The sequence below is a fragment of the Brachyhypopomus gauderio genome, chromosome 3 (genome assembly GCF_052324685.1).
Source record: "Brachyhypopomus gauderio isolate BG-103 chromosome 3, BGAUD_0.2, whole genome shotgun sequence".
NCBI classification, from domain to species: domain Eukaryota; kingdom Metazoa; phylum Chordata; class Actinopteri; order Gymnotiformes; family Hypopomidae; genus Brachyhypopomus; species Brachyhypopomus gauderio.
The window spans coordinates 14,466,095-14,482,001 of NC_135213.1; the positions used below are offsets into that span (position 1 = coordinate 14,466,095).

General features: G+C 47.2%; 1 protein-coding gene across 3 annotated transcripts; it reads left to right on the top strand.

Annotated features, from left to right (window-relative positions):
- The first annotated feature begins 7,627 nt into the window (after positions 1–7,627).
- fshr (follicle stimulating hormone receptor) lies at positions 7,628–14,489 on the top strand. Of its 3 annotated transcripts, XM_076999682.1 has the most exons (10): positions 7,630–8,193; positions 10,676–10,747; positions 11,359–11,433; positions 11,579–11,653; positions 11,890–11,964; positions 12,230–12,310; positions 12,435–12,503; positions 12,602–12,676; positions 12,961–13,146; positions 13,314–14,489. In XM_076999682.1, exons 1-10 carry the CDS (start codon positions 8,009–8,011, stop codon positions 14,434–14,436), a joined length of 2,016 nt encoding a protein of 671 aa, XP_076855797.1. In that variant the 5' UTR covers positions 7,630–8,008; the 3' UTR covers positions 14,437–14,489. The 3 variants fall into 3 exon arrangements, with proteins under 3 accessions (XP_076855798.1, XP_076855797.1, XP_076855799.1); XM_076999683.1 differs by lacking the exon at positions 11,890–11,964 and having other exon boundaries at positions 7,628–8,193; XM_076999684.1 differs by lacking the exons at positions 7,630–8,193; positions 10,676–10,747 and adding an exon at positions 10,752–11,236.
- The last annotated feature ends 1,418 nt before the right edge of the window (positions 14,490–15,907 follow it).

A 15,907-nucleotide genomic window follows, 5' to 3' on the forward strand; every position in this document is an offset into this window, starting at 1 on the left:
CACACGAGTGGTCGGAACACCCCAAAACGAGAATGCAAAGACAGAATCTCTCCTTCATGTACTTCTTTGCTGCAGACTTTAGTAATAGATTCCTCCTTAGGCTTTGATTCAAATCATATTTTCAGAATAGATTGTTGACTGATAATTTCAGTAATCTGTAATAACCCCTATTAGCAATTTTACATATCACAGCTAAATTTCCCAGAGAGCTTTGTAGTCTTAAGATCATTTTGACTGCAGGCACGCGCAGTGTGATCACCACTCTTCTCTTCCTTGTGGTCGTGTCTTTTGCCAACCAGGCCCTGAATATTTGGATATGTGTATTTAGTAACCGTTTAATCAAACATTGAACATTGTCCAATTCTCAATCACAGCCACATCACAGTTGGTTTGGCAGTGTCTAGTTATCACTGGGTCAATTGGCCCAGTTTCTGGTAACAACTCTGGTAGCATCTGGAAACTCAGGCGTTGGGAAATAAACACATATCACCTGCCCAGACCGGCTGACAACTTTGTTTCCTTCCTCAGGGTCAAGGAGCAAATAGTTCCCTAATCAGCTGAGAATATCAGAGGAAAATAAAGAGTAACTTAGATTTTAAACATTCCTGCTTCACATCCTCCCATACAAAACAAAAAATGTTATCACTAAAAGCAAATAAGTATATTCCCTTTTTGACTGTTAAAAGCACTTAGCTTGGTTAAACAAGAATTAAAGAGAATTTTCTCTGCAAAAACTTTTTCAGTATGTATCATGTGTGATGAATGATGGCTTCTTAGAGAATAACTGCTACAGAGAACAGATTTACCCGAGATCTTCAGCTCTTCTTCTTTTAAAAGAGGAAAAAGAACTGAACCTTGACTGAAACACCAAGAAGGGATTTCACAATAAGCATCATAATAGACCATGAGTTCAGTCAGAATCTTTCCCAAATCACTGTTGCACACAAAACAACTCAAATATAAATAGCCTTCAGAGGGAGTTTATGAACATATAGTCTAGCTGAATTTACAGCCTTTTAAGACTGCACAAAATACCAATAACCATTTCTAATGCATCACAGTTAGGGGGAAAAAAACTCTGCTGTACTTTAACAAAGTGCAAATAGGAAACAAAGCAAAAATAAAAACAGCAGATTATAATCAGATTCTTAATCACATACTAATCTGCATGAGCGGGGAGCCTCCCAGTCACGTCAGTTCCATAGTGAGCACAGAGCACCGAGGCATCATGGCATTTGAGCGAGGAGAAGAAAAACAGCTTAAGAGTTATCTCTGCAGAATATTCCACAATAAAATATTAAACACTTCACATCTGAAATAGCCCTGACCCTATCGAACCTTCATCACACATTCATATGATTCATGTATACATTAAAGGCTTCAGATGATAAGAATACGGGGTTCTGGATTAACCCTTTCTGCCTCAAACGAGTTACACTCTCAGCGGTCCCTTCATGTTTGCTTATCAGCAGACCTTCCACTGATCAGTGCGCAATGGTCCTCAGTGCTGATGGGATCTACACTTCCTATCACTCATTCTGGAGCAATAATCTCCCCTGGCTCATGTGTTTCAACGGCCTGTTCGACCCTTTCATGTAAAAGAACATGTCACATGCTACAGACGTGCAGACATGCGAAGGTGAATGTTTAATGTGAAACTATGTTAACGTGTGAGTGTGCGGGGAAAGAATGTATTAAAGAACAACCTGTTCATAGCTGAAAGTCTGGTTGAATGTTTTCTAATCAATCTGTTTCCTAGCAACTGGTAAGACCTAGTGACAAAACAAACAGAGAAAACCACAGTGGACATCCTTTTTAAAACCGCTCAAGACCTCGGGCCATTCGTTTGAGTTATCTCCTAGCTTCCAGCTAAACACAGGATAATATCTCTGATGCCACGCTAACATTTTCTCCCATTCAGCTTGCAGTTAGTATTCCGTTAATGGCCCAGACCAATCCACTGATCAAATCACAATGTGAATGTTATGAAGTCGTAATCCGCCCACATGTAATGATTGGGAAGGATCGGTGCAGTGAAATGAAGGACATGAGACTTAACCATGACTTTAACATGACTTTACCATGACTTTACCATGACTTAACCATGACTTAACCATGACTTTACCATGACTTTACCATGACTTTCGGATTCATCAACCGCTGGGCTGCTGTGCAAGCTTCTTCTAGGTTCAGCGTTTGCCTCAGACAGCTGCGTCTTTATTTGGCTCACGAGTTGTTTTGGCATCAGGCTAAAGTACAAGGGCTGGTTAGAATCCTCCAGAACCCGGTTTGCACAGTTCAGCCAGAGGTTCATGCCAAAAACACAAATAATACATGTTGGATGTTTGATGAGCTTCTGCGGTTCTACGGACTGCGGTTGTGAGCAGCCGTAGCTTCATTTTGCTCCCGTTTCTCCTCACAATGAAACACGTTCACCTCTTTCCTTTCCGCTCCGCTTCCTCCTCCCTCCTTCGCCTCAACGCTCAGGTCATTGTTTGGCCTGGCAAGTTAATGTGGTTTGATGGGTTTGATTGGAGGAGCAGCACAGGGGGAGAAAGAAACAGCAGAGTGATGGAGCGTGAAGGAACGGCTCGCTCGCCGGCATTTTCGCGGCTTCTTTTCATTGCGGCATAATGGAGTTAGCAAAGAGGAACGCCATTGGCTAAAACACCTCCAGAAAAGAGAAGCATTATGCTGGATGGAAGCCCCTGGTTTGTGCAGCTGCAGAAAGCCCACTGTGGTGAGCTCTGAGGGGCCTCGATCACAGGTTTGCTCCATTCAGGAATATCGGTCTGTTGAAAATGAATCTAAATCATATGTACGTGCTCATAAGATGGCCATATTAAGAACTGCAAGTGTGGTGTAGAAACGTACCTCAAAGGGGAAAATACAAAAAAACATCAGATTTGTATAAACCCACAGTGCTCACAAATGCGTAGATATGTTATTAAAAACCTTTATTACGCTTTATAACTCCTTCAAACACCTGAACCTCTTTTTATCTTCCATGAAGGAGAAAGTGTGAAGAGAATCAGGCAGCTGTCAGAGTGAATCTCACCATGTCTCCGAAGATAGACATACTCTTTCTCCCCGCTGGTGCCCCAGAATGAGACCTCTATCTGTGAGGAGTACTGATTGACACAAACATTCATCTGAAATGGAAATGGCAAATTACTCCATAAATAAATACAAAATTAAAATGAATGAACAATTATCGACGAATCAACAAATAGAAATCATCCGTAAAGTAGAAGTTTTCACATTTAACATCTCAGTTACTGAACTGATGCTAATTTGTGATCTAAAGCCTCAGGCCCTTAAGACTGGCTGGCTGCCTTTATCATGGATCTCTGCATGAAGATTTTTTTACCCTTAACACCATATGATCCATCAGCTCCAGTGAGGCAGGAGAGGAGAGAGCGTACAACTGAGAATGGAGCATGTGCCTGGACTGGTAAATATTCTATCCTGTGTGTAGGCAGATAACAAAGACTACAAAAGCTCCAGGCCTTGAAATATGAATCTAACAAGCTGGCCAGCATGTTAAAAAAAAACTCTGCTGAGCACCAAGTATTTATTTATGAAGGAAGACAATTATGGAGATTAGAAAGCTTGTAAACAGCAAACGCATTAAAAACATATATTTGCATGATTCGTTTGCTACATCTATTGAATATACATGCTGTATGTTATATGTGTGTAAAGTAAGAGAGAAATTATTGTGAAAGTGGGTGAATACCATTCGTTTGTCAAATCATGTTAGGTCATGTCAGCAAACAGCTGAACAGGTGAGTGTATATGTGCTAATGTAGATTTCAGCCTGTTTCTTCTGCTGTCTGCAAATGGCAATTGTGCCTCCTGGTGGTGAAGCTAGATGCCTGTTATGATGGCACTTTCCTGACCTCTTGTGGAAGATAGTGAAAGAAAAAAATAACGTACTAGTTACTGGCTTAGGTGCAGTGGAGACACCCGTTTCTGAGCAAAGCTGGAAATACAGAAGAATTCGAACCCCCAAAATTTTGACATTACCACACTGTGCCTGACTTTTCAATAGACTTGCTTTCAAACTGGAAAACACATGCATATGTATATATTAAACAATGTGTTTCTGACAGGAGGTTGTGACTGTCATGCGTTACTTGATGACACTGTATGCTGCAGTGTAATGATTTACTCTATAATTAGTTACACCTCATAATGAAAGAGTTCTTAAGCTGATGGAAGAGTTGGATCATGGTTTAGAGAAAACCTTTGAACAAAGGCTTGAGATATTTCCATTTTGTAAAAGAGAACTGAAGCAAAGTAGAAAAGATCCATCCATCCATCCATCCATCCATCCATGTATTCATTTAAACTTGACTGGCAAGCATCTAGTGAATATTCTTAGTCTTAAAGATGCTTAAATGTAAGCTCAATCTCAGGATCATTACAACACTTTTTCCCCTTCAAATGAGCTACAAACATGAAGCACATTAACTAACACGTGTCTCTGATGCTCATCTAGCTGCTTCTCATTGTATTTCCAATCCAGCAGGATGGAGCCCAGACAGATCTGGTCCCCTGCCAAATGGACCACCAGATGTGACAGCGCTACCAATGCAGTGAGACGGAGAAGACGATTACGCAGGCTTAATCACTCTCTCCCAAGGAGTTTGGCCTGTAGTTTTTTGGCACACGCCCTAAACAATAGTTATGTTCCATGTTTTAATCTGACTAATAACATCTCTCAGAACCGGCACCAGTCTCCATAGACTGACATGTACATGGGAACCTGTGATCTTCTAACCTTCCTTTCATGCTGTACCCCTCCCTCTCTCCCCTCTCTGTAGGGAAGAGTCGACGTGAGGAGTCATCAAGGGCGAATAAAACAAGACCAGCTCTCTGATCACCTGCCATGCTTGGCTATTTTTAGTAAAACAAGAAAAATGTGAAAAAAGAAAATCTGGAAAAATATCAAGAACAACCTACAGCCCCACACCCCACAACTCCTCACCCCACACTCCACAACCCCACAACCCCACACCCCCACAAACCCACACCCCACACCCCACAACACCACAACACCACACCCCACACCCCACAACACCACAACACCACAACACCACAACACCACACCCCACAACCCCACAACCCCACAAACCCACACCCCACACCCCACAACACCACACCCCACACCCCACAACATCACAACACCACACCCCACAACACCACACCCCACAACCCCACAACCCCACAAACCCACAACCCCACAAACCCACAACACCACACCCCACAACCCCACAACACTACACCCCACACCCCACAACACCACAACACCACACCCCACACCCCACAACACCACACCCCACACCCCACAACCCCACAAACCCACAACACCACAACACCACACCCCACACCCCACAACCCCACAACCCCACAAACCCACAACACCACACCCCACAACACCACAGCCCACAACACCACAACACCACACCCCACAACCCACAACACCACACCCCACAACACCACACCACACCCCACAACCCACAACACCACAACCCACAACACCACACCCCACACCCCACAACACCACACCCCACACCCCACAACACCACACCCCACAACTGTTGTAACGTGAACTCTTTAATAAGACAACGGAGTCACTCACTTCATTCTTAGCACAATGTGAACGTCACGGTGCCTCGTTTATTTAACCAAAACTGAAACTGATTTTACATCCAGGCCAAAGCGCCCCCCCGCCAGGTTACCACCCACCCCATTACGTGCCCCCAACTCTCACTCATTCACTAGACACACACACAACATCAGCCAAAGGGACGAAACCCCCCAAAATAATCCGCAGTCACAACAACAACCCCACAACCCCACAACACCACACCCCACAACCCCACAACACCACACCCCACAACCCCACAACACCACAGCCCAAAACACCACACCCCACACCCCACAACCCCACAACCCACAACACCACACCCCACAACACCACACCCCACAACACCACAACCCACAACACCACACCCCACAACCCACAACCCCACAACCCACAACACCACACCCCACAACACCACAACCCCACAACACCACACCCCACAACCCCACAACCCACAACACCACAACCCCACAGCCAACAACACCACACCCCACAACACCACACCCCACAACCCCACAACCCCACAACACCACACCCCACAAGCCACAGCACCACACCCCACAACACCACAACCCACAACACTACACCCCACAACCCACAGCCCCACACCCCACAACACCACAACCCACAACCCCACACCCCACAACACCACACCCCACAACACCACACCCCACAACCCACAACCCCACACCCCACATCCCCACAAACCCACAGCCCCACAAATCCACAACCCCACACCCCACAACCCCACACCCCATAGCCCCACGTCCCACAGCCCCACGCTTACTACACTCTGTTATGATGAGAAGGCAAACCTTTAAAAAAAATCTTCCTTGGGCTGCTACTATCTTTCATTATTTCCAAGTTAAATGTGACAGCTTTCTGTGTCATGTCACACATCTGAAATCCAGCTGTGCCACACAAGACATCATATTATTTGAATGTTAGAAATACACACACAAAAACCCATTTAACCATTTTATCCCTCCAGTTCACCCACGTAGCCTCAAATGTGCATGGTGTTCCATTAACACCAGCTGGAGTTCTTCTTTAGACCTGAGAGAGAATCTTCAAAACCCATCCTATGGGACTCCATGAGAATGTCCTCACCAGCCAAGGTTGCGGTTTTGCTCCAGCAGGGGGATAACCTGGAACACAGGACAGGTTTTGACATAGCTGCCATTGCTGGCATAGCTCTCTCAGAGGGGTCATGCAGGGGTCGCGCAGCTGTGCAGGTGGGGGTGGGGGGTGGAGGAGGACAGGGGAGAGGGCAGCACGGTGAACCCTGGGAGCACCGTCAGGAGTCAACCAGGAGGAGTTATGGGAGAATACACTTTTGTTATGTGCTAAAGGTCAAACTGCAAAGAAAATTGTTTCTACATGCCAAAGAGTGCTGTAAATCCTAAGCCATGACTCATTTTGCATCTGACATTTCTGAGCATCATATTAATTAAATTACATCGTATATGCGTCCATCAAAAGGCCAGTAATGTTGTCTGTGTGTGGTTTAGGGCTAAAATGTCTTGCTAGACAGGACGTTATTGCGGTGAGTAAGAGAACACACTGTTCACTACTATCACGTGTCTGAAAAAACAAAGCTCTTAAGACTAAACAGCTCAAGTCTACCAATTTCCTCAAATGCTTTCAACCCCAGGAAAATCTGCGATATCCCATAGAAAAACCTCACATTTCCACAGCATGTTAATTGTATAAAACATTATCATTGTTGCTGTTGTTATCACGGTTTTTTATTTCATGCGTAGAATTCCTTCTGTGGGGAAAAACCTTTCAGAAATAAGATGCTGGATGGGGCACATGGTCCGCCCAAAAGAGCAGCCAACAGTCAGGGAAACAGTGGCCTGATCAACTCTGGCGTAAGTGCACTGGAAGCAGCCATCCGTGGCCGCAGGGTGTCTAGAACGAAATGGGAGGACAGAGTGTAGTGGGGTTGAGACCGGGGGGGTTGAAGATGGGTGGGAATAGAGAGGAGCATAACGTGTCTGTTATCAGAGTTCCTCTCTTCCAAGGTCTTGCATGGCTTTAGCTGCGTTACTCCTGACGAAACGCAGCTCGCAGCGAGACCCTACCCACAGCTTCTACACTGCATCCCGCAAAGTCCTGCAGCACGGAGCCACGGACCTGCCTGGGTGGCCCTGAGCCCGACAGACGCCCGACAGACGCCCGAGCATCTGGTGATGGAGGGTTCCAGCGGAGTGGCGCACTGAAGCCTCCAGCTTGTGGTTCAGCAGAGAGACTGCAGGCAGGGCAGCATCTCAGCTCTAGGGACACTAGACGAAGGGAGGACGGAGTGAGCGAGGACAATTGGAGCGCTCCTTTCTCCAGCCCTGGGATAGAATGATGAAGATGTTGGTGCCTGTGCTGATGCTGGTCTCCAGCCTCTGGGAGCTCATGGCATATGCCCAGGGCACAAGTTTGGGATCTCAGATCTGCTTAGTCCATGGGACAACTTGTTCCTTCGTCTGCCATGGTAGTAACATCCATGAGATACCAAGGGACATACCAAAAAATGCCACATGCATGTGAGTACATACACATACATGTATGTATGCACGAATTCTCACACACACACACACACACACACACACACACACACACTCATTTGATAGCACTGACATACATTAAACTCTCCGTTCGCATCAGTTAGAAATAATTCATGTATCTCTAGGTTTATCTTATTAATTAGCATTTAAACTCAAGTCATTGTATTACATGGGTATACATTTCGTGCATTAATTCACAAATAATTAATTTATTAGTAATATGCAAGTCTGTTTTGAGAAATTTAGTCCAACTGCTAAATGGCACCTTTGTGCAATAACATTCAATTCTATAACAGTGAGGATCTATTATTGTTTTCCAGCTGGTTGCTCTTGGGGTTATTGCTTGGAAATTTGACTGACAACAAAAATATGCTGCTGTTGAGAGGTCTGAAAGATATATTTTGCAATCTCAAGGCTATCAGCCTCCACACACACACATCCTGGCCTTGAGCTGTAAGCAGAGGGACATTAATAGCTTGTTTCTCACACAACACAAGAAACTACAGCTTGTTTTTCACGCATCACAAGAAATGGCTATCTGCATGCATCATCAAGCGTATTCAGCACGTTTGATGCTGAGGAGGGGTGAATGAGAGAGATAGAAAAGGAGAGAGTAAGACAGACAGAGAGAGAGGGAGAGAAGGAGCACAAGGATGTTTCCTAGGCTCATTAAGTCGGGGCAGTTTGTTTTGCATTCTGTTTTTGATGTGAAAGCAGTTTGCAGTCAGGCTGATGGAGGTTCAACATCTGCCTCCCCAGCTCAGCAGCCGCTCTGACACTGGCTGGCCACTTTCAGTATTGCCCACTGCACTTACTTACCCCACCCTCCACACTCTCTTACCCCACCTACCCCACCATCCACTCTCCCTCACCCCACCTACCCCACCCTCCACACTCTCTTACCCCACCTACCCCACCATCCACACTCTCTTACCCCACCTACCCCACCATCCACACTCCCTCACCCCACCTACCCCACCCTCCACACTCTCTTACCCCACCTACCCCACCCTCCACACTCCCTCACACCACCTACCCCACCATCCACACTCCTTTACCCCACCTACCCCAACTTCCATACTCCTTCACCCCACACACCCCCTCACCCCTCACCCCGTGTTTCCTCAAACACCAAACCTACCACACTCCTCCGCCTGGCCCGGCTGACAGCAGCGTGGCATCTCACAGTGCTCCATGGCGATCACCTTTCTGCGTGTCATTCCAGAAGAGGGTTTTATGTTCAGCCTGGCTACTTTTTACTACAGCCGCTGGGAATGCAGGGGCATCACTGGGCACGCCACAAAAACACATGCATTTGCTACTTAAGAGGAACATGGTGGGAACACACAGTCCTGAGCTGGGATTGATAGAAAGGACACAGTGCACATGAATCCTCTCACTCTGAGTAATATCTGAACTGCAAACCAGCCAGACACATTCTTGGTACGACGTTCAACTTCAACCCATGTGAGCCTTTGTGACAAATATTCCCAAGACATAAGAGAGACAGAAATAACACATCCTATTTTTAAAATGAATTTAAGCTGAACAGATGAATTCCAAAGCTAAATTTCCATTCCTCGTGTCTATGGTGTAAGCACTATGTGGTCCTCCTTGCCATCATCCTTACAGATGTTTTTCTACCATTCAGTTCACAGACATGGACACAAAAGACAATTGGACACCAAATGTTTCACCTTGTACCTTGTCAAAGCAGGTTCCTCTGTGCCTACAATGTGCCTGGTAGAAATTAATATAAATGAATGTTCCTCCTTCTAATACAGTCACTTCAAATTCACAATGGGCAGATCAAGGCAAAATCACTCTCAGGGTATTATTATTATGATTTTCATCTTTGCCAAGCTAATCCTCTCTCTCCCAGTTTAAACTTCCTGCTATAAGCAGTTTACAGCACTCCCATTTGATACTCAATATGTAGAAAAGATTCATCCTGCTTACAAATCAAATCAAATAAAGACCCCAAAAACTGCTAACCAGTAATTCTTTCTGAGAATGTCATTGCTTCTGCAAAAATGTAAAATCCTTACCAAAAATTAATCAGTTAGTCTAATCATATTATTAGTAATGGATAAAAAGTTTCAAAAGAAGATGATGATGGTGAAAAATCTCCCACTGAACCTTCCAGAATGTCAAGGATGCGAGTTGCTTTAGTCAGACTAATATCTGCAGGACACTAGTGAGAAGGCAGTACTGCTCAAATGTTGCTCAGGTGTAACATTACTGATGCATCAAAGCTGTTTTTAGGCAACGGAAAATCCACCTCAAAAAACTGCTCTTGAAAATCACTTTACAGTCTAGTTGTAATTTCTTTTGCACATAAATAGTGAATGACTTTTATAAAGGCAGTAGAAAGGTTAAGTATTTTCACAGTCAGAATTTGACTTGCCCTGTCAGTTATGAGGTATTGGCTGTTGATTAATAACCTTCTCGTTCTGCATAGAGAGATCAAGCTGACGCAGATCACGGTGTTTCCGAGCAGAGTCATCTCATCGCTTCATGAGCTCAAAAGAATGTGAGTGAAAATCATATGCAAGTATATTACTGAAAGGCACGTGTGTGTGTGTGTGTGTGTGTGTGTGTGTATTTGTGTGAGAGAGAGAGAGAAACAAAAAGAAAGAGAGAGGGAAATAAAAAGGATGACACCTTTTTATAAATATATTTTATAAACCATGATCATATACAGTTAAATTACTAAGACAACATAAGCACAGTCCAAATGTTGATTACTATTCACTGCGGTGATACTGGGTTTATGCTGTGTGGGGCAGCTCCAATATTTAGTCTTGATTGAAAGTGTTTAGTCTTCAATATGGAACATGATGTGTTTCGGGGGGGCGGGGTCACATGTGATATGAGTGACAGAGATGTAACAGCGACAGGCAGCACACAGCCAGGATGCCCACCGCCCGCGGTGTGAAGCCAAGATGTGAACGAGTGCACTTTAGATCCAAGAAACAGATTACACTGGATTAACACTCACGAGAGACCGTTTTGTTGAGAGGTACCTAACACTGCTGCGTTAGCGGGAATGCAAACTCTTCTAACCAAATTATGCTTTTGGTTTGCATGGTACTGGTGATGCTGACCGTGCTACTGGTTTTACTGGTGTTCTGGCTTTGGCAGAACCGTGTCCGAGAATGGGGTCCTGCACAGCTTTGGAGCATTTGCCTTCGCAGACCTAACGACACTGGAGGAGATGTAAGCACGGGCCCCTGGATCGTGACACTGCGTGTAGTCCTTATATCCATTCTCAGGCTCATGTAAAAACATTAATTACGAGTGTATTGTTCTTTTGAGATGTTTAGGATCAGATTAAAAAAACACTGCATTTTTCTACACACAGAACTATTACGAAATCAAAGAACCTTGTAATTATGGACAAAAATACCTTCTGGGGGCTTCCCAAACTGAGATATCTGTGAGTACAGTTTTTTCGTTATTCTTCACATTTTAATCTTCCAGATAGTAAAGGGAGTGTATTCCCACATTGTCTACAGCATGTTTAAAGCCCTGTAACGTATAACACAGAATGACCCACACACAGGTTGCTTCAGTATAAAACAACCGCTTACTCACAGGACAGGAAATGTCCAGTTAACCAGCCACTTCCACTAAACGTCACTAAATCTGTGTCTGCAAATGCTGTGTTTTCAGGACCATTTCGAACACTGGTCTGCTAGCTTTGCCTGACTTCTCCAAGGTCCACTCTGACGCTCTTGAGTTTTTGTTGTATGTATTCATATTGTACTACACAGCATTTCTGAACGTTCCTCAGTGAATATTTGTCAGTTTACTAAAGGCCTGGCCTGCTGCCCATGTGTCGTCTTTAGAGGGACGTGTGTATAAGTCCTATGATAGGAAAGAATCCACAGCTGTTAAGATTCAAACTGAACTCAACCCGACAGCAAATGTCTGGTAGCTTTAAAAGGTTTTGCAGCATTTTTATTGCAAATTTTATTTGTTTTATCTAACAATATGCTGTTTTGCCAAATAGTGATCTACAAGACAACATGCACATCAGAGTGATTCCCAGCAATGCCTTCCTTGGCCTTACGAGTGGCACAATAACTGAGCTGTAAGGGCAGATGATCACTAGATAAAGATCATGTTTGCAAGTGCACAAAACAACTGTGATTCCTGCCCCCCTAGATATGTAAATGTTATTATGTATCCCTTGTGCAAAAAAAAAAAAAAAAAAGGAGACTGACAAAGAACGGACTCACTGAAGTGGACAGAAACGCCTTCAACGGTACCAAAATGGAAAAACTGTGAGTGTGATGGCTTGGGTTTCTATGCTTTTAATGCCATTTTTGCGTATATCAACTCCACCAAACCTCCGTCTCCGACCCATGCCCCGCCCCCTCAGGTTTCTCACGGGAAACCAGCAGCTGAGGAGTATCCACGGCGACGCCTTCCTCGGAGCAGACGGTCCCGTCGTTCTGTAAGCAGGGCCAGACCCGCCTGTCCACACCACGCCGAGCTGCCAGCTGCCATTTCACACCGGCGCACCGTGCGAACAGCTCGTGCGCCCCTGATATTATACGCTACCTGTGTGGGGCCTGCTTTTCCATTTCCATAAAACACAGTACAAATATAAACAAGAACACATTAACACAGTAAAAAGTAATCATTTTAACGGCCATATAAGGTATGACCGTTACCGTGCGGTAAAAGAGCCAGCGGTCAGAGCACATGTGTGAGTGTGATGTGTGGCGGTCATTGCAGGGACATCTCGCGTACGGCCGTCAGTGCCCTTCCCGACAGCGTGCTCAGGGGCCTGAAGCTGCTGACCGCCACTTCCGTCTACTCCCTGAAGTGGCTGCCCAGGCTGGAGCTGTTCGCCGAGCTCACGCAGGCCAACCTCACCTACCCCAGTCACTGCTGCGCCTTCAAGAACTTCAAAAAGAACAAGTAGGTGAACCCGGGGCGCACGGCCGGGGTCGGTCCCCTTAACCGACGGGAATCCCCGAAGAGTCTGAAATGGCGGAGCCAAATTGAAACCGTTCGCATTGAATGAACACGGCGCTACAGTCCAAACTGCTCTGTAATTCACCCGTGTGAATAATGTGCACGCGCAGGTCTGAGAGGAACCATCTGTGCGACGAGCCGGCCGCCCGCAACCTGGAGCCGTACTTCTTCGAGGAGCACTGCAGGGAGGTGACGGAGGTGGCCTGCACGCCCGCGCCCGACGCCTTCAACCCCTGCGAGGACATCATGGGCTTCACCTTCCTGCGTGTGCTCATCTGGATCATCAGCGTGCTGGCCATCGCCGGCAACTCGGCCGTGCTGCTGGTGCTCCTGGCCAGCCGCTCCAAGCTGACCGTGCCCCGTTTCCTCATGTGCCACCTGGCCTTCGCCGACCTCTGCATGGGCCTCTACCTGCTGACCATCGCGGGCGTGGACGTCCGCACGCGCGCGCACTACTACAACCACAGCATCGACTGGCAGACGGGGCCGGGCTGTCTCGCCGCCGGCTTCTTCACGGTGTTCGCCAGCGAGCTCTCCGTCTACACGCTGACCGCCATCACGCTGGAACGCTGGCACACCATCACCCACGCCATGCAGCTGGAGCGACAGCTACGTCTGCGTCACGCCTGCGCGGCCATGGCGGCCGGCTGGGTCCTGGCGGCCGGCGCCGCCCTGCTGCCCGCTCTGGGCGTCAGCAGCTACATGAAGACCAGCATCTGCCTGCCCATGGACGTGGAGAGGACGGCGGCCCAGGCCTACGTGGTGACGCTGCTTCTGCTCAACGTGGCCGCGTTCTCCGCCGTGTGCGCCTGCTACCTGGGCATCTACCTGGCCGTGCGCAAGCCCGCGTGCGTGCCGGCCCACGCCGACACCCGCCTGGCCAAACGGATGGCCGTGCTCATCTTCACCGACTTCCTGTGCATGGCGCCCATCTCCTTCTTCGCCATGTCGGCGGCCCTCAAGCTGCCGCTCATCACCGTGTCGCACGCCAAGGTGCTGCTGGTGCTCTTCTACCCCATCAACTCCTGCGCCAACCCCTTCCTCTACGCCTTCTTCACCAAGACCTTCAAGCGGGACTTCTTCGTGCTCGCCAGCCGATTCGGGTGCTTCCGGGCCCGCGCGCACGTCTACCGCACGGAGACCTCGTCCGTGCAGACTGGCGGCTGGACGCCCAGTCCGAAGAACAGCGAGGGGACTCTGTGTTCGCTCATGCACATCAGTCACTCGCACTGACCCCACCACGCCCCACCCCTCACACCCACCACACCCCACCCGTCACACACACCCACCCCCCCACACGCCCCACCCCACACCCACCACGCCCCACCCCTCACACCCCCCTCACACCCACCACGCCCCACCCCTCACACCCACCACGCCCCACCCACCACACCCCCCCCACACACCCACCCCCCCCACCACGCCCCACCCGTCACACACCCACCACACACCCACCCCCCCACACGCCCCACCCCACACCCACCACGCCCCACCCCTCACACCCCCCTCACACCCACCACGCCCCACCCCTCACACCCACCACGCCCCACCCACCACACCCCCCCCCACACACCCACCCCCCCACCACACCCCACCCGTCACACACCCACCACACACCCACCACGCCCCACCCACACACCCACCACACCCCCCCACACACCCACCCCCCCACCACGCCCCACCCCTCACACACCCACCACACCCCCCCACACGCACCTCCACTCCTCCCAGAACCTCCGGTGCTGTAGGGCACTGCTCTCCTCCACATACCCACACATGACCCATTCTGTGCTGCTTGGACAAAACAAACACGAGAAAAGGAAACGTCAAGTGCCTGCTATGTACTGAACTGAACTTAATATTCTGAACTTAATATTTCCAGTGTAAGTATGATTATCTTTTAGGCTTAAGATCAGGAGCATCAGGAGAGGTTGAAGAATGAAATGCTACAACCCACAGCAAAATTATTGTTTCATCAGGAATATATGTGTGGTGTTCCTCTGGAATACACATTTCAGTAACATATAAATTGTAAACTGTTTCTGAGCCCTTCTTACCTTCAAAATGTCATATGTCTGTAATTGAATGTAATTGCTGAGTACATTTTTGCATGCAAACATTGGCAATTCTGTAATACCTACAGAACAAATAACACCTAAAATGTGATTAGACTTCTAAATGTAGGACCCAGTGTGGGCTGACCCACCTGTCAAGACGTCTGAAATGACGTCAGGATTTTCACCTCATTTGAAAGAAAACAGCAACAAAATCCCACCTCATCATGTCAATCATTTCACTTGACCACAGCATGTGCAGTGATGCTTAAGGAATTAGGGGCTATTTCCTTTGGTTCAGTCTGATTTACTGTATACTTACTGTGTAATGTACAAACAACAACATCATGAAGATGGTGCAATAGTGCTGTCTTATAATGATAAATGTCAGGTGACATGTATAAAAACGTCTTAAACTCTGTAGTGCTTTGTAGTGCAGGGTGACCTCTTTCTCTTTCTGAGCACTGCAGTAGTTACTAGTTTTGTGTGTGTACCTAACCGCTCACAAGCCCACGGGAACAGAAAATGAATGATGAAAATGGTTTATAGCAGTAGGATGTACAGTTCCAATCGGATTAAAAAATATATTTTTCATCTGATTGGATTTATGTGATCAGACAGGGATTCAGCACATGCTTAAATTGCTTTGG

Excerpts from the sequence above, each read along its gene's own strand:
- fshr (XM_076999682.1), top strand. The coding sequence starts at position 8,009 with ATGATGAAGATGTTGGTGCCTGTGCTGATGCTGGTCTCCAGCCTCTGG. Across the intron at positions 11,965-12,229 it reads GACGCTCTTGAGTTTTTGTT|TGATCTACAAGACAACATGC; the intron begins GTATGTATTCAT and ends TTTGCCAAATAG. Across the intron at positions 12,677-12,960 it reads GCAGACGGTCCCGTCGTTCT|GGACATCTCGCGTACGGCCG; the intron begins GTAAGCAGGGCC and ends CGGTCATTGCAG.